The following is a 27,980-nucleotide window of genomic DNA, read 5'->3' as shown; positions in this document are numbered from 1 at the left end:
GGCGGGGGGAAGGAGGGAGACGGTTGTAGGGCTCGTGCTGGTGCCCGAGCTTGGGCGGCCTGAGGGGCGCGGAGTCTCGGTGAGCAGGGAGACGGCAGCAGCATGGCGGCCGGGTATGAGCCGCCCAGCCCTTTTCATCCTCGCTGTCGCCGCCGCCGACGGAGTCGCTGGGACCCATTGGTCTGCGTGTGTTAGTTGTAAGCCCGCTGCCCGCCCGTCAGCCCTGCGGTCCACCGGCCCTCCTTCCTTTCACCGCCACTGCCAGCCCAAGGGTAGGGCTGGCGAGTAACTCCTACTCCTACCCCACCTACCAGCCCGCCGGCTGGGATCATGGAGGACGTGAAGCTGGAGTTCCCCTCGCTCCCACAGTGCAAAGAAGACGCCGAGGTGAGTCTGCCCAGTGACTGCCACGCACAGGCCTCCCCTTGTGGCTCTAGGCTGAGGGGCGACCCCAGGCCCCAACCGTCGAAGCTCCCAGCTTTAGGGGAGCCCTGTTGCCTCTTGAGTGCGTCCCGGGACCTCGGGGTGGAGCCTCCCTCTCTTGGGGGTGGGGGGTGTGTGTGTCTGTATGTGTGTGTGTAGGCTCTTACCCTGGCCCAAGAGTTTCTTTTTCCCTCTTGAGGCGTCAGCGTAGGGTCTGGGTCAGTTCTACTTAATTTAATGACATGAGCAAAAGTAGTCCTTTCCCCCGTAGGTCGGCGTCGCGGATTTGGAGTAAGGTTCTCCTTTTATTGGCAAAGCAGTACTAGAGTAATGTTTTTAATCTCAGTTTGAGGGATAGCTTTGCTGTCATAGATTCACTTGTGGGACACTTGGCCCCACATGTGGAATAGACCCGGGCCTGAAAATACAAATGCGCCTTCCAAAATTTCCCCAAAGTAGTACTCTTGGTTTTGTTTTGTTTTGTCTTGTTTTTTGAGGCAAAGCTATGACCAACAAAATAAAATGTCACAAAATTTAAATCAGAAAAATTGTCCTTTGGCGAGAAGTTAGTAATGAGAATAAAATTGTTTATAACTTGGTCTCCTGATTTCCAATTTGGTTAACCCACCTTCTTTCCCCATCCAACGTTTCTATCGCTTTCCCCCTCATCTATTGCTAGTTTAAAATACTCTGTGGTATTGCAGACTACTTAATTAGAATTTCTAAAGTCTAAATTATTAACAGGAAGAGGATACTTAGTTAATGCTTTTAACAGGATCAAGAAAGAAAGAAATCTAAAATTTCTAGTTTTAAATATCTTAAAATTAATTCAAAAAAGAAAGCTCTATTTTTAAGAGACTATTCAATTTATACCAAATATTCCTTTTGTTTAATATCTTCATTTGGGTTTCACATTTTTTGTTTGGAGGGATCTTTTGCTTGTGGTAGTGATCCTTGAGAATTGCATATTATTTTCAGAGTACATTCTTAAATAGGGAAAAAATTGAATTTATGTTAGTTAAAAAACGAATTTACCAAAAAAAAAAAATGAATTTACAGTTTGTTCATTGTTTAATATGAAATAGTGTGAATGAGGTGTATGCTTTTATAGCCTCAAAATTATTCAGTAATTTAAGCACTGGAAGCAATCTTAGGAATAATGTAGCACATTCGCATTTTTAGGTGAAAAAAAATCGTAACTTTCTGAGTATAAGAGTTAGGCCAAGGTAACAACACAGTAGCACAAGATACAGGGAAGACCTTGGTATCATGATTTTTAATTGTTCTTTTTAATACACCTCAATTCTTCACTGTTCTAATCTTAAAAATTCTAGTTTAAAATGTTTGCATAATTTACATTTAATCTTTTATTGTGTATATAATGTTTTATACCTGCAAAAATTGTAAAATCTTAATGAGAATATCGCCTTCTTTCCTGTGTGGGATAGAAGTAATGTTTAAAGCCTAGTAGATAATGATGCAAATATTATCTATTGAAAGCCAATTTATTCCTTATTTCATAGCATTAGATGTTTCTTTTTGTTGCAAAACTCAGACTGGTTTAAACAGAGTAAAGAAGTAACGAAATCCAGAATGGTAGGGGTGGCAGCTTCAACTCAGAGACTTGACTACACAGTATTATAGTGCATCACAACTGCCTCTCATCAGTGCTTCTCTCTACTTTCTCTCAGGGTCTTTTGCATTTTCTTGGGCTTCTCCACAAGTATGGAGTTTGGCCATCATCTGTTCCGCACAGCCTTATGGAGCCTGCACACTGAGAAATAAAAGCGCCACTCTCCAAACTTCATTATTTAAAATCTAGAGAACTGGCTCAACGTAGGTCATGTGCGCATCCTTTGGATCAGTCACTATAGCCAGGAAGGGGTGAATACAATGAAGGACCCAGGATAGGTCATAATACCTTGACTGGAATAGTGAAGTTTATCATTGGTAACCCTCCCACCGAAACCATAGGAAATTTCCATAGAAGATGGAGAATGCTTTTTAGGCAGACAGAACTGTAAATAACCAGTAAATGAGGAATGTAAACTCATGGTAAACTGACTAATAAAACAATATTAATTTTCTCATTTCTAATGAGATATGTGAGGCATCAGATGGTTCTAAACATAGCAATCACTTCCACACTCCCTTGGCACACCTTTGTTTAAATTATAATCCAAATCGTGCTTTCGGAAAAATGGAATTCAGGTAGTTATGAATGCTCTTAATGATTAATGTGATCAAGGTATGATAGTTTGATGATCCTGTCATCTCTATAAGAATGTTTATTCTTTATAGGACAGTGCTAATGTTACTGGTCTAAAGTCCATGCGCCTGACTCTTGGAAAGGCCAAAGTTTGTAGTAAGGAAAAGTTTATTAATTGAGAAGATGGGAGAGCTAATCCTCAAATTCGTCTTCAAGTACAAGAGTCCAGGCTTCTGTTCTGTCACTGGAAGGGAAAATAGGAGGGGCTGTTTATGTACAACTCAATCCCCAAACAGAATTTCCTTAATGATTAGCATGCCTATATGCAAGACAAAACAGGAGCTATTTGCCCGAAGGCCATGTATGGAACAATGCTTACTTGAATAAGATGGAGTCAGACCAAGCCTTTCACTCTTGTGCTAGCAAAAATTTAGTTGTGTTTAAATCAGTTTACAAAACGGTTGGCACTCCGTTGTTTAAAACTTTGCTGTGATAACCCCTAACATCTGCAAGGTCCTGTGTGACCTGCCATCTGTCTACTCTAACCTCTTTATGAGCTACTGTTGCAGAAAAGTTGGAGAAAAACTCAGACAAGCGAGAAATCAAGCTGCACCCTTAGGTTAGGAGAAACTCAGTTTTATTATGCAGGTGGTCCTAGAAGAGCTAGTGCTCTGAAAATCTAGGCACAGAATTTAGGGTCAGTTTAACTTTTTATACCTGCATTGTTACAGTTGGCATGGGCTGATTTACAGACCCCTGAAATTGCTATGGGCAGTTACAGAGCATGGGATTTTCTAGCAAGCACTAAAGCAATACATCTTTAGGGGAGAGTGAGTTCTCAGTTGACCCCAAGATCTTTGGCCTTGCAGCAAGCATGTTTACAGAAGCAGAAAAAAGACCTGATTAGAAATGTTGGCCAATTAAGTGGGAAATTCCTCTTCACTGCTCTTCCCCTTGCTCCTTTCTCTGTATGCCCTAGCCATATTCATCATCTTTAATTTCCTGGAATGCTTTAATTTCTCCCCCTACTTTAGGACCTTTGCATTTGTTGTGTTCCTTTACTATGACTGCCAGGACTCCCCTTACCCTCACTTAATTAGCAACAGTCATGCATTGCATAATGACTTTTGCATCAACGAAGGACCACATATACTGCGGTAGTCCCATAAAATTATAATGGAGCTGACAAAATGCCTTTTGTGTGGTGACATTATAATTGTCTAGTGCAATGCATTATACCAATACCGTTAGGTTACAGTTGCCTACAGTATTCAGTACAGTAGCATGCTATAATGGGTTTGTAGTCTAGGAGCTGTAGGGTAACAGAATTTGTCATCCCCAGATACATCTCTGGGGCATAAAGATTATTTAAGGCTGGTTAATTTTAAGAAATGGCACATATGACAGAAGCTTTGGAAACCAAGTAGTTTATCCTTTGTTAAAGACATTTACCTTTGTAAGGACAATCTTTATTTGTAAGGGTGTCTTGTCTCCCCATTCCCCACCAGCCAAGAAGAGGGAGATGACCTTATCTCCAGAGGCTCTTTATCAGTGCAGAAGACAAATCTGCATAACAGCCTTGCTGTTTTTTAATGTGCTTTTCCTGGTAACCTCCCATAACTGACTACCCCACCCCTACCTCCTTTTGTCTTAAGCTGAAGATGATATTTAAGGTGGCAGCTTCAGCCATTTTGATGAGTTACTCAGTTTTCCTAGGTTTTTCCTGTTAAACAGAAAACCTGCAGGCCCCAAATGGCATCACTTGTGCTGAAAGCCCATGATACCAAACCTAGATTTAATACCTGATCTAATTGCAGTTTCCATCTCTCCGAGAAACTGTTAATCAGTCTGGAATTTCCTGATCAACACTGAGGTAATCTGCCTGATAAGACCTCCCGCCTTCCCCTGAGGGAAGGTGTCCTTGCCTGAATAATCCATTCTTGATAGTTGAGTCTTACTTGTGGCAAGATTATAGTATTTTAGATGTGAGGAAGAAATGAAGAGCTTACAGTACCAATTTTTAAACTGGTTGCATAGTTAGGGCTGTTGGTTTTATAATTCAAAACTTAATGTTTTATTTTCAGATAGAAAGGGAAATATAATTTATTTCAGTTGTAGTTTAGCAACTTAAATGTTACCCTTTCTATTTATCTTTTGATTCCCATAGTACAGAAAAAAAATAGGAATTGCTTAATATCTCTAACTGAGCATCCCTCTTCTAGCTCCTTTACATTTAAAATGGTGCCCTTTTAACCTGACTGTAGAGTGGTATCACCCAGGAGCTTTTTAAAAATAGCCATGCCTGGGCTGACCATCACCTATTCTGATTTAATTGGTCTGAGATAGAGCCAGATAATTCTAATGGTAGCCAGGTTTAAGGCTAATGGATTTAGAAGCATTTTACTCCAATGCTTCAATGCCTTTCCATATTCTACCAACCCTCTTGTTTTTGAGTGAAAATCACCTTTGTTCCTTTGGTTTAGGCAGAGCTTGAGCTAGGGGTGGAAACTAAAGAAAAGGGCTTATTCTGGAGAGGATACATTATTTTTGGAGGAGAGAGACTGTAATACTAATTTTTCTGTTTTGTGAAATGTCCCAGCTCAGGTATAGTATTCTGATATATTTTTTTCCCCCGAACTGCTCCCTCCACCTATGTAAAATTTTTAATCTATGTGGTATTTCTAAAAATTATGTGTTTCAATCCACCTGATCCATATGATAAAAATTAAATTTTTGCTTTACCTGATAGTTATAGCCTATATCCTTTGGTTCATTTATCGTATATTCTGTAGTGCATTTAGTTATTTATTGGTCCGAACATTTTTATAACACTTTTTCTACCTCCTAAGTGCAACTTTTTAGGTTACATGTAACTTTGTATGAGAAGGAAGGAAACTATGGTACTTTCTATCATTGATGATTGAAGGATTTTCACTTGTGAATTAATTTTTATCAGCAGCATGATGTGTTTCACAATTAGGTATATTTTGGCTTAGTTGGCTTACTTTGGTTTGAAAAATGTAGTTGGACCGCTTGGCTAATTATTAAAGTTTGAGAAATTGATTCTACTAATTAATAGTAACTCAGTAGTTTGGGAGTGCTCCCATTAATACTACCATCTCTAAAGTGATGGATTTTAGGAGAGCATAGGTAGGCTGAAATTAAGATTGAATGTGATATAAGCAAAACTTGGTTATTAGAGACATGTTCAAACAGATGAATGTCTGGTAGAGCAAGACTAAACATGAATGACTTTTAAAATCTTGATTTAGTATGTTAAAGGCATAGCAGGATTGGCAGACTAAGAAGGTTTAGGTTTGTTTTGTAGGTAGGTAGTAATCAGGGCTAGGGCAACAAAGAGGGAAGACTTGAGAACTGGATCCTAGCACCAGGAATAGTTCCAAATGAAATTTTCTGTGAGAAAGCTTTCTAGATTTCAAAAGATCCATGCTTATCACAGCAAATCCTGATTCTCACTAAAGGAGGTATCATGCTTATCTGTCCTATGAATAGGAGTAATTTTTCGTTCTCCCCTACTAGGCAACTTGCTTTTTACGCCTGTAGTATCTTTCTTATATAAATATAGCAGCAGTCAGTCCTTCACGTACTATTGCATGCAATCTTATGGGAAGCTCAAAAATTTTTTGAAGCCTTGTTTTACTTAAAAATTCAGGTAAATTATGCATTCTATCTGTTTTCGTCATGCACAATTTAGAGATTTCATTTTAGGTAGACTCAAAAGTACAAGTTTCTTTAATAACTTTTCTTCTTTCTCACAGCTCTGGCAGATTCCTTCAGGAATATAAGGGTGGCTGTTTGACTTTTCAAGAATCTTTTTTTCAAAAGGAAAAAGATCCATAGAACCTAGTGCCATGGATCTCCGAAATGCACATCTATGGCAGGCACTATGCTCAGTGTTAGGAGTACCATGACTAAAATGACAGTCTTTAACCTAAGTTTTAAAAAATTTTTCAATATAAAAGGGTTATAACCTGTTGGTAAGTTAAAGAAGCAGATAAACATTCAAGTTTGTACAGTTCGATTACATTTTCCTCTGCTGGCTTGGAAATTATATAAGTACTTTATTCTGTTAATCCTCATAAATGAATTATTATTATTTTATGCAGCCAACATTTATTTAAATGTTGACTTTAAAAGTTGTTTAAATAAAATTTGTTTAAATATTGATAAATATAACATATATTGCCATAATAATTCCTTCTGACATTGAGAGTCTGTATAGAGTATTGATTAAGAGAATGGACTCTGGAGTTAGGCTACTTGCACTTGAAGTCAGTGCTTTCTGTGTCCAAAATAGAAATGCAAAATAGAAACAATAGGACTGTTCTTCAAAGAACATCTTTTAGAAGTTCCTTTAATAAGAATCTGCTGGTAATAAACAGTTTTTGTTTGTATGGAATTGTCTTCTATTTCACTCTCATTCTTGAAAGATGATTTTCAGAGCATATTTTCTAGATTAACGATTATATATTTCTCCACTTTAAATGTATTGTTCCTGTCTTCTGGCTTTCATTCTTGCATTTGAGAAGCCAGGATCAGTCTAATTGTCTTTCCTTTGTATGTAATCTGTCACTTGTATCGGGATGCTCCCTTTTTTAATAGAAATAAAATTTACAGAGTGTAATGCACAGGTATTAAGTGTGCAGTTCAGTGAGTTGATAAATATATGCACCAGTGGAACTACTGCTACTATCAAGCTATAGGCCATTTCTGCCACGTTGGAAGTTACCTCATAGCCATTTCCAAGCAATTCTACCAACCTCATCCCATTGTAGACAACAAAATGTTATAATTTCTATAACATTAGTTTAGTTTTATTTGTTCTTGAACTTCATATAAATGGATCTATACAAAATGGACTCTTGTTTATGGCTTCTTTCACTAAACATAATATCTATGAAATTCACCTATGTTGTCGTGTTTATGAGAAATTAATTCTTTTTTATTGTTGAGCACTATTTTCATTGTACGAATATACCGTGAATAGACATTTGGGTTATTTGAGATTATGATGAATAAAACTGCTTTAAATATCCTCGTACAAGTCCTTTTATGGATATATGTTTTTATTTCTCTTTGGAAAATCCCAGGAGTGAAATTGCTAGATAATATGGTAGATGTATGTTTAACACATCATTGTACATTCCATCAGCAATGTTTGAGAGTCCCATTTGCTCCACATCATCACTAACATTTAGTCTTTTTAACTTTTTAACATCAATCTTTTTAACTTTAGCCTTGGTAGGTATGTAGTGGCATCTAGTGGTTTTAATTTGATGTTAAGTACCTTTTCATGTGCTATTTGGCCATTAATATATCTTCCATGGTGGGATATCTTTGCCTATTTAAAAAATTGGTTTGCCACTTTGTTGTATATTTACGGAGTTTTTTTAGATACAAATCTTTTGTTTGATATATGTATTACATATATTTTCTTCTAGTTTGTGGCTTGAATTTTCATTTTCTTAGTGTATTTTATTGAGCAGAGGTTTTTAGTTTTAATGAAATCTAATTTATCAATTTTTTTCCCTTTACACTTAGTACCTTTTATACCCTAAGACATCTTTGCTTTTCCCAAGGTTGCAAAGATACTCTCCTATATTTTCTTCTAGAAGTTTTATCATATTTTGCATTTATGTTTATACATACACCCCTTTTTCATTTATTCTGCAAGTGTTTATTTTGGGCCAGGCACTGTCATCAGCATTAGAGATATATACAGCAATGAAGACAGATGTGTGTGTGTGTGTGTGTGGTGATGATGATGATGTTAGGATCAAGATTCATATTATTATCCAGATATTTATCCAGGTGTTCCAGAACCACTTGCTGAAAAGACTTTTTATTCTCCATTGCATTGTCTTGATATCTTTCAGGAAAATTGACTGCATATGTATAGGTCTTTTGGACTCGAAGGTGTGGAAAACAAAATTCTCTGTGTTTGGTGTGCTGCTAGCTGCTGTTTCATTGTTTACCTGTGGATTTTTCACTTATCTTGCTTGGGATTCATTGGGCTGCCTATTTCTGAGGCGTGGTGTCTTTACCCAGTTTTGGAAATTCTCATTTTATCTTGTGTAATATTATATTTTCTCTATTTTTTTATCTTCTACTTCTGAAACTTAGATTCTATGGATATTAGACCTTTTACCTTTTAGTTCTATCTTAAATGTCTGTTAACTGCTCATATTTTCTAATTCTGAAGTAAGTCATTTCTTGACTTTTGTTTTCCATTTCACAAATTCTTTATCTGTGTCCTTTGTTCTGTTTAGCCTATTGACTATTTTTTTGTTTTTTGTTTTCTACATATCCCTTTGGCTCTCTTAAAAATCTATTTCTTAATTGTTGTTCATACTTTTGATACTCTTATTTCTTATATGTAAATAGATGAAATGTTTTGTATTTTTATTGTTGTAATATCTGCAGTCTGTGGGTGTGATTCAGTTACATCTGCTTTTCATGGTGGCCTCTTCCTCCCTCCCTTTTTAAAATCAGTTTTTTATTGTGTGCTCATTGGAACTAATCTGTGTGAATTATTTCTGGTTTAGATTTAGAGAGAGAATGCATTTGCTTTGCCCAGGAACCCATGGACACTGTCTACCCAGGACCACTTGACATTAAATTTTCACTTGGCCTCATAAAGATAATGGAATTATAATGCCAAACTTGAGTGAAGGCCGGGTTGTGGTTAGGAAGACCCTACCCCACCATTACTACCACATTCTACTCTGAGCCAAAGCTAAGAAAGGCAAGAGTACTCATTTCTTATGGGTATGAGGTGAGGTGGGTTTGTTTTTGTTATTTTTTTGGTCCCCTCCCTAGTTTCTTTCACTGAAGGTGTTGCCTTTGGGGTCCCAGCTTTTTGGCCTTGAGCTGGTTTCCCACTTTGAGCAGGTCCTAGGTTTTGTCTTTTGTTTCACATGTACAGTGCCATTTAACATATGGCCATGGTGAGGATGTGGAACAACTAGAATTTTCATACACTGGCGATGAGAGTGTAGATTGGTTAGAGGAAACTTGGCAATGTCTAGTAAAGCCAAATACAGATTTACCCTACGATCTAGCAATTTGTTGTTATTTACATATCCAAGAGAAATGAATGCATATACCCATCAAAGATCATATAAAAGCATTTCATAGCACTTTTATTCATAATTGCCAAAACCTGGAAACTTTCCATCTCCACCAACAGGAGAATGAGTAAATTGTGGAATATTCATACAATAGAATACTATACAGCAATAAAAAGGAACACACTACTGACATACACAACAACATGGATGAATCCCATAGATATTAGATTGAATGAAAGAAGCCAGATATAAAATAGTACTGCTGTAGATTCCACTTATATGAAGTTCAAAAACTTCTATCTAGTGATAGAAGTAACTTGCTTGTTAGTTCAGCTGTGCATTTAAAATAATTTTTTAAAACATATTTTAACTGTCATTACATAGGCAGTTTCTCAAGGTTTGTAGTCTACTTCTACATTGCTGAGACCAATTTTCAAGATTAAAAATAAAATTTTTCTTTTTTTAAAAAATCCTACTGTCATTGCAGGAGTCTTCTGCTTTTCCATTACAAATGTAAAACTTTTCTACCTTGTGTGTTAAAAATACTTTTCTGATTTGGGGAATCCGCATAAAGGGAATTTCTTGTATGATTTTTGCAACTTTTCTGTAATCTTAAAATTTCAAAATAAAAGAAATTAAAAAAAAACTTTTAGTTTTAACTTTAGAAACCTAATTACTATTTTATGATTCTGGGTTTTAAGCAACCAAGTTAGAAACTTGGAATGCAATCATTTACAAATTAGACTACATTTGATCCTTCTTATTCACTGTTAACTGTTCCTTTTTTTCCCTAACTTTTAAAATATTTTGCCTTCTCCAATTTGCAGTTTGCATTATTTTCTAATTTCTTTATCTTGGTCTGCATTCCAAAGATGAATGAAATCTATGCTATTCTTGAAACGTATGTGTAAAGGGAATTGAGCTAGACATGATCTTAAGTCCAAGTAAGAGATTGGAAAGGCTGTTTGATAAGCATCTGGCAGTTTAGATCAGGTATGGCAAATGCCTGTCACATAACCATTCTTTCATCGATGCAGATAATGCTCATTGTTCACAGTACTCTTTCTTCCATAGTCTTTCTCCACACATTGTTTTAGCTATCTACTGCCAGTTGATTTGAGTTGGCTTGAATGACAAAAAGACTTAACATCTCTGATTTCGAAGATTGGGGGAGAAACTTCTGGAATATATATTTTTATAATTAATGAACTATTCCATTCATTGTATGAAGTAACATAATCATAATTTTGGAAGCCCGATTATTTAAAGAACACCTTAATTGTTTATCTTTTAAATTTTCAGTGTTTGTGAAGGCAATTGAATTTGCTATTTTTATAGAATGTTCTTTTAAAGTATGTGTTTTTAAAACACTTGAATGTCACATCTTTAACCTTTAATTGGATGACATTATTCATAATGTTACTTTTATTCTGTGTTTTCCTTTTATTTTTAAGGAGTGGACCTACCCTATGAGACGAGAAATGCAGGTATGACAGCCTTTTTGTTTACTCATGCAAACCCAAATTATTATTATTATTATTATTATTATTATAATTAAATAATGTAACTTCATAAAGGATTTGAATCCTTTGTGACTCATCATCTATTGACTCCCAATCTGTAGATTCATCATTAAGTATTTTAAATGTTAACATATTTAAGGTTAATTGTAGATCTTAAAAAGATGGGAAATGAATTATTGCCTTTCTTCCTTATATTAGAACCATGGACATAGTAATATATGTATGTCTTTAATGAGTCACTTGTTTTTTCCACATCTGAAAAATTGGATACAATACTTCTATTCCTTTTAAAAGCAGTTTGCTCTGGTTTGTCTAGTTTAGGTAAGCTCAGGAGAGTTGACTGTACATAGAAAGCTCAGTCTGCAGTATCGTACCCTAGATACTGATGTAGTGGTTCATTTTTCTTTAGCATTTCTCACCATTTGCAGTTAGCTTTGCTAGCCCTGTGATCAAGCACTGTCTTTTCCTAGGAATCCCTTGACTTCTAAAACTCTTTCCTTTTTCTCAGTGAAAATTCACTTTTTAAAAATATGTGAGTACCTGTGAGGCATTTTACTTGATGCTATGGAGAATACAAAGATAAGTAAAATGTAATTTCTGTCCAGAAGAAGCTGGTAGGAGAAGTCAGACCTATACACAAATAATTTTGATAGCCTATGGAACTAAACTACAGATTATACTATATTAGTACCTAGGGTATGATATAGCCCGACTGAAAGCTTTCTATATTGAATTCACATAGAATAAATTTTAATTCAACATATAGAAGTTACTTATTTAAATTGTTGAAACTGTTAATAAGCAAACATTTGATATTAGTCTTTTTTAACGTTGCCGTACTACTTTATTTCTATTGTTAACTGTAGATAACAGTTCTAATCTTGTATCTTGTGCTGCTTTTGACTTGGCTGCATAAGGTTTTGTGAAATTCCAAAGGGAAGATTTTCTTTGTCTAGAAGTAAAATTAGAGACATTTTATTAATCTAAAAGACAATACTAAAATGTACTAATTCTATCTAAACTGTCTATAAAAGTATAATTGTCAATAAAACGGGAGAAAAAGCACTGTGGAAGTTCAAATATCTGGAATAGCTGACTTTTTGGAACTGTATTTAAACTTTGTCTCATTTGATATAAAAAGTACATTGGCATTTCTCTTCCCAATTGTTTGCTCAATGTGGCTAAGAAATGCTCCCTAAAATAATAAGTGTTTCAGCAATTATTATAACAACTATGAAAACACCCTGACAAATCTACTTTTACAGTATATATTTTACATAGATTTAAATTGCTGATGATAAATATCTCAATTTTTTTTTTTCTAGGAAATTTTACCTGGATTGTTTTTAGGCCCATATTCTTCTGCTATGAAAAGCAAGGTATGAACTTTAGGTTCTTCAAGAGACTATTATTTATTAACCAACTTTGGAGTAAAATTTATTTTTTTTAGTAGTAAGAGTTTTATTTGAAGAAAAGTCTACAGATACTGTATGTTAACAGTAATTTTCACTCTGGAATACCTACCTCTTTCCAAATTTTACTGGACCAATTTTACTGGATTCTCAAGTGTTTCACCACAAATCACAAATGAGCTTTATATTTTATTTTTTTCATGAAATCATGTGTTTGGAAGATTTACCAAATAATGGACTTTTATTAAATCATTTATTTTACCCTCTAAAATATTAGACATCTGTAATTGCTAATCATAACTTCTGAACAATATGAGATACAGTTAAAGCCCCAAATAAGGATATTTAACATTTAGTTAACCTTTCCTTATCTAGGGTGAGAGAGAGGGAGTGTATGTGTGTGTGTGTGCATGTACCTCTGTATGTACCTGTGTGTGTACCTGTACGCACACTGATCTTGATTCAAATAACTCAAATTTTTTTTTTTTCCCCAGACTTTAGGGGTCTGGATGCTCCAGGTTATAAAGTATTGCACTATGTATAGGTATTCTAAATGGTCAAACTGAAATTGATCTCTTCAGTTATACAGTTAAGGCAGGAGATTTCATTTTAATATATGCAGCATTGTTGTTGCTACTTCCTAGTGGATCCAGCCTTATGAATTAAGACAAATACTGCCAATTTTTTTTGAATTAGAATGTGAAACATTGTATTACAAATGTTATCCCCAAAACTCTCCCTATTTAGAAGTCAGTATTCTCATGTATATCTACTTACAATAGGTTTTGTAAAAACTGTAGAATTTTAAACGTTCATGATATGTTGACGTATTTGTCAATTTTAGGCTTGGGAATTCTTAAAGTTAGAGCCATTCCTTTTGAAACTGGAAGGCTTTTTGACAGTTAAGGCATGAAAGTAACCCTAGTCATTTTGATGGCCTACAACTAGGTTGGAAAGGTGGGGCAATTTGTTTTAAAAAAGTACTAAGGAAAGGATAGGGTAGATAACTATAGACTTAAATGTGACTTACTTTGTAAAAGACAAACATAAAACTTTTACCTAAATAATGTAGTATTCACAAAATACTGGCCTTTAAGGTGGTTTTAGATTATTTGCTTTTTGTATTCCTATTGTACTTTATAAGATATACATATACCATCTGTCATGTTAAATTATACATAGTTTGTTTATAATATACATATACCATCTGTCATGTTAAATTATACATTGTTTATTGGTCTGTCTCTTCAAAACCTTTTCTCTCTCAATGTTACCATGGTCTTATTAGACTAAGGAAAAATTTGTATGGCAAAATATGATTATTTCCCACCCTGACTTACCCATATTTCTTTTTATACCATCATTCCAAAAATATGTAACAACAGCAAAACAAAAAATTATAATGGAGATAAAGAAACATTAAGGAATAAACTCCTTTTCTTAGACTCGTTATTTAAGCCTATCTTTTATTACATTCAAATACAGTTTTAATAGAAATGACAGATTAAGGCTCTTTGTGAACTATTTCTTTTGTAAAACTATTTCTTTTGTAAAACTTCTGTTTGTAGGTATGATAAGGTCATAATTTGCTTTATATAATTGAAAATCTATTGAGCAGTAAAAAATATTCTCTGCTATTGCATTTGGTTCTATTTCGATAAGGTGTTCTTACTTAGTAATAGTCTAATATGCCCTCAAAGCTTGTTTTTACCAATTATAAATGTTATAGTTTCTCACAATAATAGATATGAAGGCTTTCATATGTCATAGATCAAGTGTAAACAAAAGAATGAATTCATTGTGGAAGTTGGATAAATATGAATATGGAACATTACCAAATGCTTAATTATCTCCCTTCCCCTAACTCAGGGTATACTCAGGAAATATTACAGCTCAGGCTGCTATAATAAATACATAGACTGGATGGCTTCAACAAGAGGCATTTATTTCTCACCGTTCTGGAGGCTGGGAATTCTGAGATCAGGGTGCCAACAAGTTTAGGTTTTGGTGAGTGCCCTCTTCCTGGCTCGCCAGAGGGCGCCTTCTTGTTGTATCTTCACACTGCAGAGAGAGGAAGCTGATGTCTCTTCCTCTTCTCATAAGAGCACTAATTCCATCATGGGGCTCCACCTTCATGACCTCATCTAAGCCAGTTGCCTTGAGAGGTATCTCTCAAATTACCTCCCAAAGACCCACCTCCTAATACCATCACCTTGGAGTTTAGGGCTTCAACAAATGAATTTTAGGGGGACACAAACATTCAGTCCATAACAAACATAAATTATCCTTTGACTTCTCTCATGAATTATTAGTATTACTGTTCTGGTCTATTTAATGCAGAAAGTAGAAATTAAATATATAGAAAACTCAAGGTTATTTTGTTTGTTCATTTATTGATAGGTAATTATTGAACAACTATGTTTCAGGCATTGAAACATACTTAATATGAATCAGTGAATGAAGTCTTTGTTCCCGTGGAATTTACATTATAGCTATTAAAATAACATGTCATCTATAGATTCATTGAACCTCGAATCACTTGCAAATAAAACTGGTAGTTTTTAGAATTGTCATGTTAAATTACTCTATAATTCGAGTCAAAAAAAGCACCACAGAATACAAGAAGATATCATTTGGCTTTGCCTTTTTTTCCTTTTAGTGGAATTTTTAAACCGTGAAAGGTTTAAGTAAATTCTGTGCACTGGATAAATTAATTCTGGCTTATAGTAGAAAAAGTATACTGGGAGAGGCCAGGGGTAATCTAAAGATTTGGGTTTGGTACTGCTATTAATTAGGCAGTGAAGCCGAACAACTGTTTGTCTTAGTAATCCCCTCTAAAGAAAAAAGATTGTAGTTAGTATATGTAAATACTATTTACTAAACACTTTGACATGTGCTGCAGTCACTATGCCAAACACCTTACATATTTTATATAATTCTTAAAACCACTCAGTGAATTATAGTATTTTCTCCATTTTCACATGAGAAAACTGAACCATGGAGCTCAGGTCATTAGCAGAGCTGCGATATAAAGCTTGGACTCTGATGACTCCAAAGCGCATGCCTTTAACCACTATTTAGTATTGTTTTCCAAATAAATTATCTTTAAAGTCCTACTAAACTCTAAAATTATAGATGTAAAATAATACTGTTAACCTTCTGAGGACATTTAATGTATTAATCTTGAATTATTGAAATACATTGCTGATCACTTCAGGTATATTAATTTTAAATTAGCTTTAATACCCTGTACTTAAAGCTCAGATGTGGCTATATAAATTCTAATGTTGAATCATGTTACAGTAAGATGATGTTTTATATTTTTAAACTATTTCTCTCCCCTGCCTCCCCCTTTTTTTTATAGCTACCTATACTACAGAAACATGGAATAACCCATATAATATGCATAAGACAAAATATTGAAGCAAACTTTATTAAACCAAACTTTCAGCAATTATTTAGGTAAGAATTATTGTTATGATTTATTAAAATGTTAAGTGTAGCAAACATGTAATGCTTTTGTTTCAAGTTGATTTTATTGTATCAGACTTTCTTCTGTGCATACCATTTTATAGATAGGTTGTACAGTACATCATTTAAAAATAAGTTTCCTTTAAAATGTTTAAAAAATAATTCATGCAGAAAATAATGCAGAATTCTAAAGGTTCAAAAGAAGTGTACTGAAAAGTAGGTTTCCCTATTCCTATCCCCTAACTACTCAATTCTCCTCCTAAAGGCATCCATTGTTACTTTTTGAGTAGCCTTCCAGTGTTATGTTACATATATAAGCATATTCCTACAGATAATCTTGATTTTTACACTGGCTTTTTAAAAATTGTATATATTTTGGAGATTCCTTCATATCATTACTTAGAGAGCTGTGTTATTCTTTTTAAGTTGCATAGTAATCCATTGTATAGACTACACAAGTTTATTGAACCTGTCTCCTATTGTTGGGCATTTAGATTATTTCCAGACTTGCTAATATAGCACATAGTGAGTATCTCTGTACATGTCAATTAATTCATATGTGACTATATTAATAGGATAAATTTGTAGAAGTGGAATTGCTGGATCAAAGAATATGAGCATTTAAAATTTTAGTAGATGTTACAAATTGTCCTACAGTGAGTTGTATCAGTTTACTTTTACATTATGAAGTATATAAAAATGACTTTTTTTTTTAGTATATCCCCAAGACAGATTATAAAACATTTAAAATTTTTCCAAATCTGAAATAAAAATGGTATTCATGTAATTTTGATTTGCCTTTCTCATTTATCTTACAATGAGTGCTCGTGAACATCTAATGGTTTTTAATGTTCTTTATTTTAACAATAAAGAGTATAATACACATGGTATAAGAAGGTATATAATGAAAGTAAGTCTCTTTCCTCTTTTAAACTCAGACACCAAGCTGCTCTTCTAGGAGGCATCTACTATTAAAACTCTTCCTTGAATATCATTCTAGAGATATTCTGTATCTCTATAAAAGCATATATGTTAAAAATATTTTAGTGCTCTGCTTTATAGTTTGTAAAAATGAAAGTAACCTGAATGTCCATCAGTACAAGACACTATAAAATATATTGTTTGAACATACAAGAAAATACTGTAACCATGAAAAAGAATGAAATATTTCTATGTGTTGATATGGAATTATCTCTAAGATTTACTAAAAGAAAAATCAAGGTGCAGAACCATGTGTACACTCTACGTGTAAAAATATATACAATACATTACGCATATATATTGTAGAGGCATAGAAAATTTCTGTACTAGAAACTTGACAGTGAATGCTTCTGAGAAGGGAAATTCAGGATCTGGGATGGTAGAGGGACCTATTTTTTGTTGCACATATTTTTATACTTTTAGAACTTTTGACTGTGTATATACATTTCCCAGTTAATAAAAACTAGTTTTAAAAAAGGAATGTCTATATTCTAAAATAAAATAGATTGAATTTTTCTAAGTGTTAAAGAAATACTTGTTCTTTATAGATACTTTGGAAAATCTACAGTGATACCAAGAAAAATAAAAGTCATTCAATTCCACAGTCCAGAAGATAAACTTTAGTTAACATTTTGGTATATTTCCTTCTGAATATTTCTCTATCGTATATGTGCTTTATATATACACACATATAGACTTGTGTATATTAAAGAAAATGAATATGTTCTATTTTAAAATGCCATACCATACGTTTCTAATTTGTATAGAATTTTTGTTTTTTGTACTTGGTACAGGTTCTTTACCCTTTCTCCTTAGATTTAGAGTACTGGATTATAGATTGATAGTTCTGCTAGTAATTTTTGACATTCAAAATTGCATGTAGTAAAATATTTTAGTTTGACTCTGAATTAACTTTTCCCCCTGAAGCAATGTTTTATACAAGTTAGGTCTACCTAACCACTTTAGGATACAGTCAGAGTCCTTATGGTTTTTACATTGAATCATCCTTAGATCCTGAACTTCAACTTTTTCTCTGATAAGCCCCAGATTTATTGATGTTGTTACCAACTAAATGATCATTAAAGAATTATGATTTTTAAAGCAGTATTGACCTTAAAAGTCAATTTTATAATTTAATTACCTATAATTGTGTTAATAAACAGGTAATCTTGGATAGGTTAGAAATGGAAGTTTTTCGCAAAATAAAAAAAGCTTATTAGCACATTAAAATGCCTTATTTTAAATGTTTTCCAACATGTCAGATTCCAGAACAGATGTGTCTTGGCTGTTTCTTGCACTAATGAAGTTTAGTTCAAACGGGAGGTTTGACTCGTGGCTCCATCAGACTGCCTTTTATTTTGATTAGCTCCTTTTCTTTCAGACTTTGGGCTTCTTCTGAATTGTTCTCTGCAGAGTTGTAAGTAGGGGTCACAGGGCCACTCAGAATTTTCTAGTCCTAGGGAAGTTCGTAGAAGAAATAAATAAGGAACACAGACACTTTTTGTCTTTATTTTCTAGGTCCACTCGGATCTGGAGGAAGGTTTCTTCCTACTTGTGGTTTTTTTCTTATAACCAGATAGTTTTTTTTTAATAGTAAAATATCAGAAAAATGTTAACATGTTGTTTAAGGCCCAGTTCTTGGGAATATGATTCTTTGAAAGTTGTTTTGCATTCTTTTTCATGGTTGCCAAGAAATTTTAAGTGTTATTATTTTTTTTATACATAGAGTTTCATCTGAATGTGTACTTATCAAAATATTCTATTTTCAGATATTTAGTCTTGGATATTGCAGATAATCCAGTTGAAAATATAATACGTTTTTTTCCCATGGTAGGTATCAATATTTTAATATCATTTAAAATTTATTTATGGTTTGACCTCTTAATTGTGGTTCTAAAACTTTTACTCTGTTATAACTGAAAATTGTGGAGTTATATATTTTTTAAATTATTTTTAAAACCTTTTTATGATCTCTACAAATTTGAGAAATCACACTTTGAATTTATTAAATTCAAATTAAATTTTAGCCCCTGCGTAATTTTTTAACCTCTTAATAGTGGTGTTGGTAGCATTTTGAAAAATTCTTGAATTAATGTAATTTTAGTATATGTGCTGCCAAAGCAAGCATGAATTAATATAATTTTTATTCATATAAATTACCAGGAAATTATTTTCAACATATTTTGTATCACTATATGTATTTTATGTTTATCCACATGTTTTGTAATACATTGTCTTTGCCCTCAGACTAAAGAATTTATTGATGGGAGTTTACAAACTGGAGGTAAATAATATTTCCTTTACTTAGCTAATGTTTATTTTTAGGAGATTATTTGTTCAGTTTTTAGTTAGTAGTCATCCTAAATGCAGGTTATGGAAGTTACGATTATATATAATGGACCATTCCCAAATTTGTGTTTTCCTGACTTATTGTTTCATTTGGATAGCTTTCTTAAATATCCCTATGGGACTATTTTTAAAGTCTAGGTCACCTTTAAATCTCTTTAATCTAAAAGTCTGTTGTATTCTTTACACAGTATAAATACATTGTAAAGATTTGCATATTAATATATATCCAAGTGATATGTATAAAGTATAAAATGTTTAAGAAAAGATTTTACTATGGTATGATACATGGTTTCAGTATATTTAAGCTGTTGAATGAGGTATTATTCTATAAGAATAACTATTTATTGTGTTTTTCAGGGAAAGTTCTTGTCCATGGAAATGCAGGGATCTCCAGGAGGTATGAAGTTAGAGATAATCTTTTTTTCTCTAGCATTTAATTAATGAGTTGTGTTTTCTGTTTTTTTTCTAAAATTTTTTCCCCCTCTTCAGTGCTGCCTTTGTTATTGCATACATTATGGAAACATTTGGAATGAAGTACAGGTAAGAAAGTATTCTGAAACCTAGCTACAATTTAAATTCTTATTAAAATGAAGCTTAATGGAGATGATTTGGCAGTTTGAAATTAATATTCTCTTGATTTTGTCATCTAGTCATGTTTGAGTAGGCAGGACCATAATACCCCATGCTAGTTTCTTAACCTTTGTAGCCTGTCTACCTTATCTACTTAGGCTAATATTTTATTGTTTTATGGAGCTAGTGCTGTTGTTATTTTAAGAAGCAAAGGTAGTTATAGTTAGAATAACTCATGAGAAGCTACTTAGTACTAGGGAATTAGTCTGAGTTTAAAAACTTGAAGACAGAGATGCTGCTTTCCTTGTTTAAAAAGCTAATTTATTATGTTTTCCTTTAATAGTAATTGAATGAAAAATTACCTAGGAATTGTTTTAGTTTCTATTCACAATTTAGTGTAGTCTTTCTTAGCCAAAATCATCTTTTCCAAGCATACCGCGTAGATAAAAACGAGGGTGGGTCACGAGCTTCTCGCCCCAGAACGAAACAAAAACTTGGCCTAGTATACAGTGTTTCCTTTCTTAGTGTCTCTTGTTGTAGAAATCTTGTGATCATCAACACCTCCTTCTCTTTCATTCCTTATCTCCTAAACTGATCCATTACCAAACCCTGTCTGTTTGATGTCTTAAAGTATATATTTGGTCTGTCTCTATCTTTCTGTTCATCAGTTAATCCCCCTAATCCAAGCTCCACTTGTGTTTCCCTTGGACTTTTTTTTTTGTCTTCATAGTGGTCTACTCTATTCTTTCCTTCCCTAGTCTGTTCTGTTCTCTACATTACAGTCAGAATGATTTTTCAAAAACCTGATCTGATAGTATAATCATTTTACCCCAAAAACCTCTCAGAAGTTTCCAATCCTTAATAATTCTTAACATGATCATTGAAACTTTGCATTACATGCACCCTATCAACCTTTCCATCCTTATACCATGTTCCCTATTACTCTCCATTTGAGCTTTGTTAATTGGATCCACATGCCTGACGGAGTAGACATTTAAATGCTGTTTAGTTTTTTTGGTATCGTTTGTGTTTAAATTATAATGGAAAAGTTTCCTTAAAAGTATCAGTTCTTAAAGGAATGTTATTTGAATACAAATGCTTTATTTAATTGGAAAAGATTAACAAACTTTGGGAGACTTTGTTTTATATATTCTCTTTATTATTCGGCCTCTTATCAGTAACCATGTTAATACTGAAAGTAACATCCATTTATTGAGTCTCTGCTATGTTCCAGGTACTATTCGAGGCAGTTTTATCTCATGTAAGCCTCACAACAACACAAAGAAGTAAATATATTTCTTGTTTAACCAATAATATTTTGAACATGTACTTTGGGGCAGTGCTATACAAAGTGCTTTACACTTACTATCTCCCATCTTTACAATAGCCCTCCAGGATAGGTTATTATTATAATCTCATTTTTAGATGAGAAAAATAAATCTTAGAAAAGTCAAGCAAATTCTCCTAGGACACAGAGCTGGTGAGCAGAGGGATTGTGATTGTAAGTCTGACCATGCTGTCAGTTTTTCCACTGTAACTCACTACCGCTCTGGAGTATAACCTGTATAATTGATTTCCTATTTTGGGTAATTTCTGGAAAAATTGAGATTAATTCATGAAATAATAACATTACCTTAATTTTTTCTGTTTTCAGAGATGCATTTGCTTATGTTCAAGAAAGAAGATTTTGTATTAATCCTAATGCTGGATTTGTCCATCAACTTCAAGTAACTTCTCTGTTCTTCCTCTTTAAAGCAGTCAGAAAGTAGGATAATTAAAATCTTAGGTCCATGTAATTTTAGGTGTACAGTTTACTTTGTAAATACTTAAAAATTGCCATCATCTAATTTGATTCTTTATTCAAGTTTACATTTCTATTTAAAAGAATTTAAAAGCTGCCTTTACCAAGAAAAAAGGATTAAAGACACCTTCTTTAATCTAAGGTTAACTAATTGATGTTAGGAGTTTCTTCATTTTTTTTTTTTCCCCACTTTGCTCACACACAGAGCATAAGACAGTTTTGATTCTAAGTGTACTACATAGACTAGCTTTCTCTATTTTATATGTTTTGTCTTTTCCATGTTGCTTCAGATTTTGTTGGTGCTGGGAATATGTACTAAAATACAAGATAAACCTATTAATTATCTGATTAGACTAGTTTAATTTTTTCCAAGAAGGAAAATCATAGGTTGAAGAATGTGCTCTGGCCGATTCTATCCAGTTATGTAGGAATAAAGCTCACATTGAGACATCAAGTGCATTACAATATGGGTTGTCTCTAACCATATTTTAAATTTTATCTCATTTTTGTTTTCAATTTACTTTTAATTTTCATTTAAAAGAGAACCTGGTATCCCTGTCTTTACCTTGTTTGTGTAAAATGTTTCTTTTTATTCCTTCTTTATAGTTATTGAATACAAAACTAACTGTAATTTATAAGTTTCTTTGTCTTTCAACCCTGTTCTGTAAAAACAGTCTCTTTTTAAACTGATTTTTGTATTGGAAAAAGTAACATACTCATGGTTAAAAAATTTAAAATTCAGCAATGCCTAAGGGGGATACAATGAAAAATATGTCTCCTTAATATTATATCTCGAAGATCAGTCTAATGATTTTTAATGATCGTAATAAAGATCATTCATATATAGCTCTATCTGCAAAGTATTTTTATATGTATGTATATCATAGTTTTATATTATCAGTTCCTTATATGTGGACCTTTAGATTGTTTCTAGCCTTTCCTGATTATAAACAATATTGGACAGAATAGTAAGTGCATCTCTGTTTACACATATAAATATACCTGTAAAATAATCGATCAAAGTTGAATTGCTAGGTCAGAGGGTATTTGAAATTTGATGTCAAATTGACTATAAAAAGGCTGAAATAATGTAAACTTACACCACCAGGAAACAAGGAGTACCTGTTTACCCATACCCTAATCAATACCAATAGCCACAAGAATTTTAAACATTTTGGTCATTTGTCATCATGGTGATAAAAAGGACAGCTCCTTACGGTTTGCCCATAAGGTGGTTGGTTTTTTTTCTCATAGGTTTGTAAAGGGCTTTTTGTATATTAAGGGTATGGCTCAAGATTCCCTCAATGTTTTTTCTAGAATTTTTCTTACAAATTCTTACATTTTTTTTGTGTGTTAATTTTACTAGAAGGAGTCCTATACTTTTTAATAGTATCATCGTTACAGTCACCGTTCAGAAAGAAATGGCACTTTTAAATTTTTAGTCTTTCACTCTAAGAATATGTTTCGTTTATTCAAATCAACTTTTATATCCTTTAGTATTTTAAAGTTTCCTCTGCACATAATATGTGCATTTCTTATGAAATTTATTCCTAGATATTTTTTGTTCCCATTATAAATTGTTTCTTCTTCTAGTACATTTTCTAATTGGTTATTTGTACATAGGAAAGTTACTGGTTTTTATTAAGTTTTCACTTGGCAACCTTATTAAACTCATTGATTCTAAATAATTTTCTAGTTGTCTTAGCTTTTCATCTCATCTTCAAATCATGGTAATTTTGCCACTTGTTTCTTTTTTCTTGTTGCTTTCTCATTGAATTTTCATTTTATCAGAACAATGATAAGTGATAGTGGTAATAGTATCATTCTTACCTTATTATCGTGCCCCAGTGGCAGAGAACACATACTTGCTAACAGTTCAGTGTGTGATACCCTAGTGCAAGTTATTGGCCTGCCTTGATTTATTGTCTCATCAGTAAATGTGAAATTATGAGGTAAGAATTTTAAGCCTGCATTTCTTGTAAAATAATATGGCACCAGATTTTTCAGTATAAACAATACCAATAATGTACGCATTAACTGCTGTTTTGGGTATCCAGGAATTTAAAAGTATATTAATGTTAATGTAAATCTTTTTTAGGAATATGAAGCCATCTACCTAGCAAAATTAACAATACAGATGATGTCACCACTCCAGATAGAAAGGTCATTATCTGTTCATTCTGGTACCACAGGTAAGAATTTTTCATTTAGGGGAGAAAAATAATGCTATGAAAGGTAGAAAAGCAGCAACATCTTTTGCTCAATGTGGGTTAAAGTGAACAATTTAAATTGTTTAGAAAATTTTGAGTAGACTATTGAATTAAGACAAGATAATTTCAGAATTTAATTTTATAATGAATAAACGTGTATTATCTGCTCTGTGCACACCACTACTTAGTTAATCAGAATATGCTGAGTGGAAAATCACATTTCTGCTTGGTTTAGTTTTAAGTCTTTAAGTAGTACTTAGCTGTTACTACTTATATTAAAATAATAAGAGAAGTCTGGAGAAGGGGCACTAAGTACACTTAGGTGATCTTACTAAAAATAAGTGGTGGTTAATAAATGAAAGTATGTTTCAAGTTAAATAGACTGATTGATGTCATCTACCTCAGTTTTTCTCTTGCCATCAATAATTTCAATCCTTTATCCCTTCCTTCCCTCCAAAGTCCCCTTCATTTTCAAAGTTTATGATTCAAGCAAGCTCTTAAAATCTTTTAACTTTTACCTTTCTTCTCCAAGACCTTTTTACTTTTTACTCGTTTGCTCTTTGTACTCTACTAGAGCACTTATGGAATTTACTTATTTATGGTAAATAAGTTCATTTCAGTCTTACTTGAACCAACAGCCTTATAAGATAGGAAGAACAGGTTACATTCCTAGTTTGGATCTGGAAATGGAGCACTGGTGATCTGATTGCTAAGTCCAGCGCTCTCTTCATTCTATTACTGCGGTGCCTGTAGCAATAATGCTATATATCCATCCCTCAGGTGCGCTTCCTAGTTGTAATTGACTCTTTTTTCCTTTGCTACCTCCATCTAGTCATTCCAAATCTGCTAGGATCTGTTTCCTCAGTACCTTTAAAATTCATTCCCTCTTTTATATACCCTTAATTTTAACCTAGTTCATGCCCATATTGGCTTCCTATCCAAACTCTTATTATTTGGTCTGTTCTCTGTATGTGGCCAGACTTATTTTCATTAAAGATAGTTCGACTTATGATTATTTTTCCTGTACAAAAGCCTTCATTGGCTTAATTCCTACAGACGAAAATACATAAGTAGTAATTAAAGGCCCTTCTAATTTTATTGTATCTCTTACTGTTCCTCTTTATATATGCACTCCAGAAAGCTGAACTATTGATGGTTTCCTGTGTGTGTCTTCTTTTCTCCACCTAGAAAGCATTGCAGTCTCTCTGTTCTCATACATTTAGTTCAGGCGTTGCCTCCTCAAGAAAACATGATTAACTTACTCTTCCTCTATTCCCAAGTCATTCAAGATTGACTCTTATGGAGCTTTTTCTGTACTTCATCACGCTCTACCTTGCATTGTCTTACCTCCCTTAGAATACAAGTGTAGCACCTCATCTGAAATTCAGTTACAGCAGCTGTATTTAGCTGTATGACTACCATATTTATTTATTCCATTGTCTCGATATTATGTTTCTGTTCTTATTTGATTAATCTTATAGTGACACATTACTTTCATGTTGGAATCTGCCTTCTGAATTAACATTATTACTGTATATTATTACTATTAGCACAATCTTTAGGGCATAAGTTTAAGGTCATGCCATTGTTAGGCAGATAACACTGCACACATTTTACCAAATTTAATTGTTCCCTAAAGTTCTCCTCCATTAAGATTCAAGTTTCTTGATTATAACTATGGGAAATGTAGGGATAGCTTTGATTATATGTGGGAAATTTCTGTGCCGGCTGACTCTTGATGTGAAAAGTGGATAAGAGAAAGTCCCTTTATCTGCTGCATGCCATCCTTTCTTCCAACTTCAGACTCATTGGTAATAAAAACCACAGCTACAATGGAAAAACATTTTCAGTGGCATCTATGGAAGCAAAAATAATTATATCTACAAAATAAAATTGTACAAATATAGAATTTCTTAAATTTAATGTTCTAAGTCACATTATAAACTTGATAACCAATTATTTATGTAGTTATTTTAGAAATTGTTTATCATTTACAATACCCAAGACATATTTCATTCTCAAGAGGGAAAAATGTATCCTCTCATGAAGATAAAAAGTTATTTAGATAATTCATAACCAAAGAATTTACTAAGTTTGCTAGAAATTCAGTCATGGAGTTTTCATAGTGCATATTCATGGTAACACTTCATTAAAAATGAAACTTTTACTAGCTGTAACATTCTAACAAGTGAATTTATTTAAGTTCCCATTATGTTATGTTCATGCAATAAATTTTAGGCAGTTTGAAGAGAACACATGAAGAAGATGATGATTTTGGAGGCATGCAAGTGGCGACTGCTCAGAATGGCTGACTCAACAGCAACATTATAGAGGAAGTGAATTTCTATTTGGGAAGGAGCAAATACTAGAGACAATAATAATGTAAAATGGTAAAAACACAAGTAGTTTCTTTTCAATGATATGTTGCTTCCAGACATGTTTCTCTACAATTTGTTGAGCAACATTTTAAGAAGATGTTGGACTTCTGCAGTAGATGGCACTGATGGTTTTAAGCCTATTCTTTTTTTTTTTTTTTTTTAACGTTACAGTTTTATTATAAACCAAGAATTTTGGACTTGCAGAGGTATTATTGCAATAATGCACTTTTCATACTTGAAATTTATTTGTATGATATAAAGTTATTACTTTAAAAAAATGCAAGTTAGGGGGATTTGTTTATATAATTTGGGTAATTTATAACAAGAATTTCCTAAAGTTTGCTAAAAATTCATTTTATGTTCTATATATTACATTTAAAAAATAATTTAACAGTTCAGTTTTATGATGGAGCCTCTTACAGAAACATTAACAAATGCAGGAATCTGCCACATTTCTTTTTTAGTATAATTAAGTAGTTAATTACCCTTTTTTAAAAACTTCTCTGATTCCTTATTACTACCTTTAAATCATGACATTAGCCAACTATTCTTACTTTAACATGATCCAAGTTTTGCTTCCTTTCCTGTTACTTTCCTAATTTTAGTCTACAGAAAAAAGTTCAATGAACAAAAGATGTTTTAATTATAAATACCAAATACTTAAAAACAAGGAGAGTTTTAGATTTTTAAGGGACTTTCCTTTTGCATTTCTTAAAAGCCAAATGCTGTTTGTTCTTTTTAGAGTTGCTTAGCCCATTTTTTTGTCCAAAATAGTTCTAAATAGAATATAATAAACCAGTATAGTGCTAATTTTTTTCTAAATGAAGCCCAAAAAAGAAAAGTGCCTTGCATCATTAAAAAATAACAATCCTCATGACCTTTAAATTAGTATGTAGAACAATGAAAAGTTTTTAAATATTTTCTGTAATTTTTTTAAACCATAAATTGATTTACACTGAAAGTCTGAGGCTTGAAGAAACCTCAGTACATTATTCGGAAATATTAACTCCTCCATTTTATGTTGTCTTAATGATTCTGTGAGGTTGTTCTGGCTCAGACAGAAGCTTTTCTTTTAAGATGCATTTATTGGGGAAAGTGGTTTGTGGGAGACTTTAGTGTATTTTAGTGTTTTAATCAGTTCTTTACATTGAGTTAATCCAAATTTCCCCCATAATTTGCAGTAGCAAGTTACTTCATGGATCCTAGTTTCTCCATATACATGTACATCTAAATTGTTCTAAGAAAAACATTCTTGCTATTTTAAGTATGATGTGAGGAAGTGAGGAATATTTTTAACTTTTTATAGTTGATGATTTAGGTTAGCACAAACAAAACTTCTTTCTATCTCACTTTTCTGTCCTCTCTTGAGGTGCTTTATTGATGGGAATGATTTCCATTCGTTCCCTCGGTACCAAGAGGTACTATGCAAGGTAACCTATTACACCAAGTTACTTGCTTGGCTTTCCTCCCTAAAATGTAATAATACAGTCAAAGCTTGTTTTATCCAGCATAGCAAGAGTAGAAATGAATTAAAATTGCTTTGTTAAAATAAGAGTTAATTT

The 27,980-nt window shown here is 33.1% G+C and overlaps 1 protein-coding gene across 2 annotated transcripts; it reads left to right on the top strand.

Annotated features, from left to right (window-relative positions):
• The first annotated feature begins 7 nt into the window (after positions 1-7).
• On the top strand, positions 8-27,972 carry STYX (serine/threonine/tyrosine interacting protein). 2 transcript variants are annotated; one of them, XM_006920180.3, is made up of 11 exons: positions 9-387; positions 11,178-11,210; positions 12,572-12,625; positions 16,023-16,120; positions 18,880-18,940; positions 19,358-19,394; positions 19,817-19,856; positions 19,949-19,999; positions 21,684-21,756; positions 23,929-24,022; positions 26,279-27,972. In XM_006920180.3, the coding sequence occupies exons 1-11, from the start codon at positions 331-333 to the stop codon at positions 26,350-26,352; spliced, it is 672 nt and encodes a 223-aa protein (XP_006920242.1). In that variant the 5' UTR covers positions 9-330; the 3' UTR covers positions 26,353-27,972. The 2 variants fall into 2 exon arrangements, with proteins under 2 accessions (XP_006920243.1, XP_006920242.1); XM_006920181.3 differs by lacking the exon at positions 19,949-19,999 and having other exon boundaries at positions 8-387.
• Positions 27,973-27,980: the final 8 nt, after the last annotated feature.

The sequence above is a fragment of the Pteropus alecto genome, unplaced genomic scaffold (assembly GCF_000325575.1).
Source record: "Pteropus alecto unplaced genomic scaffold, ASM32557v1 scaffold86, whole genome shotgun sequence".
Taxonomy (NCBI): domain Eukaryota; kingdom Metazoa; phylum Chordata; class Mammalia; order Chiroptera; family Pteropodidae; genus Pteropus; species Pteropus alecto.
This window is presented reverse-complemented; position numbering and strand designations above follow the sequence as displayed.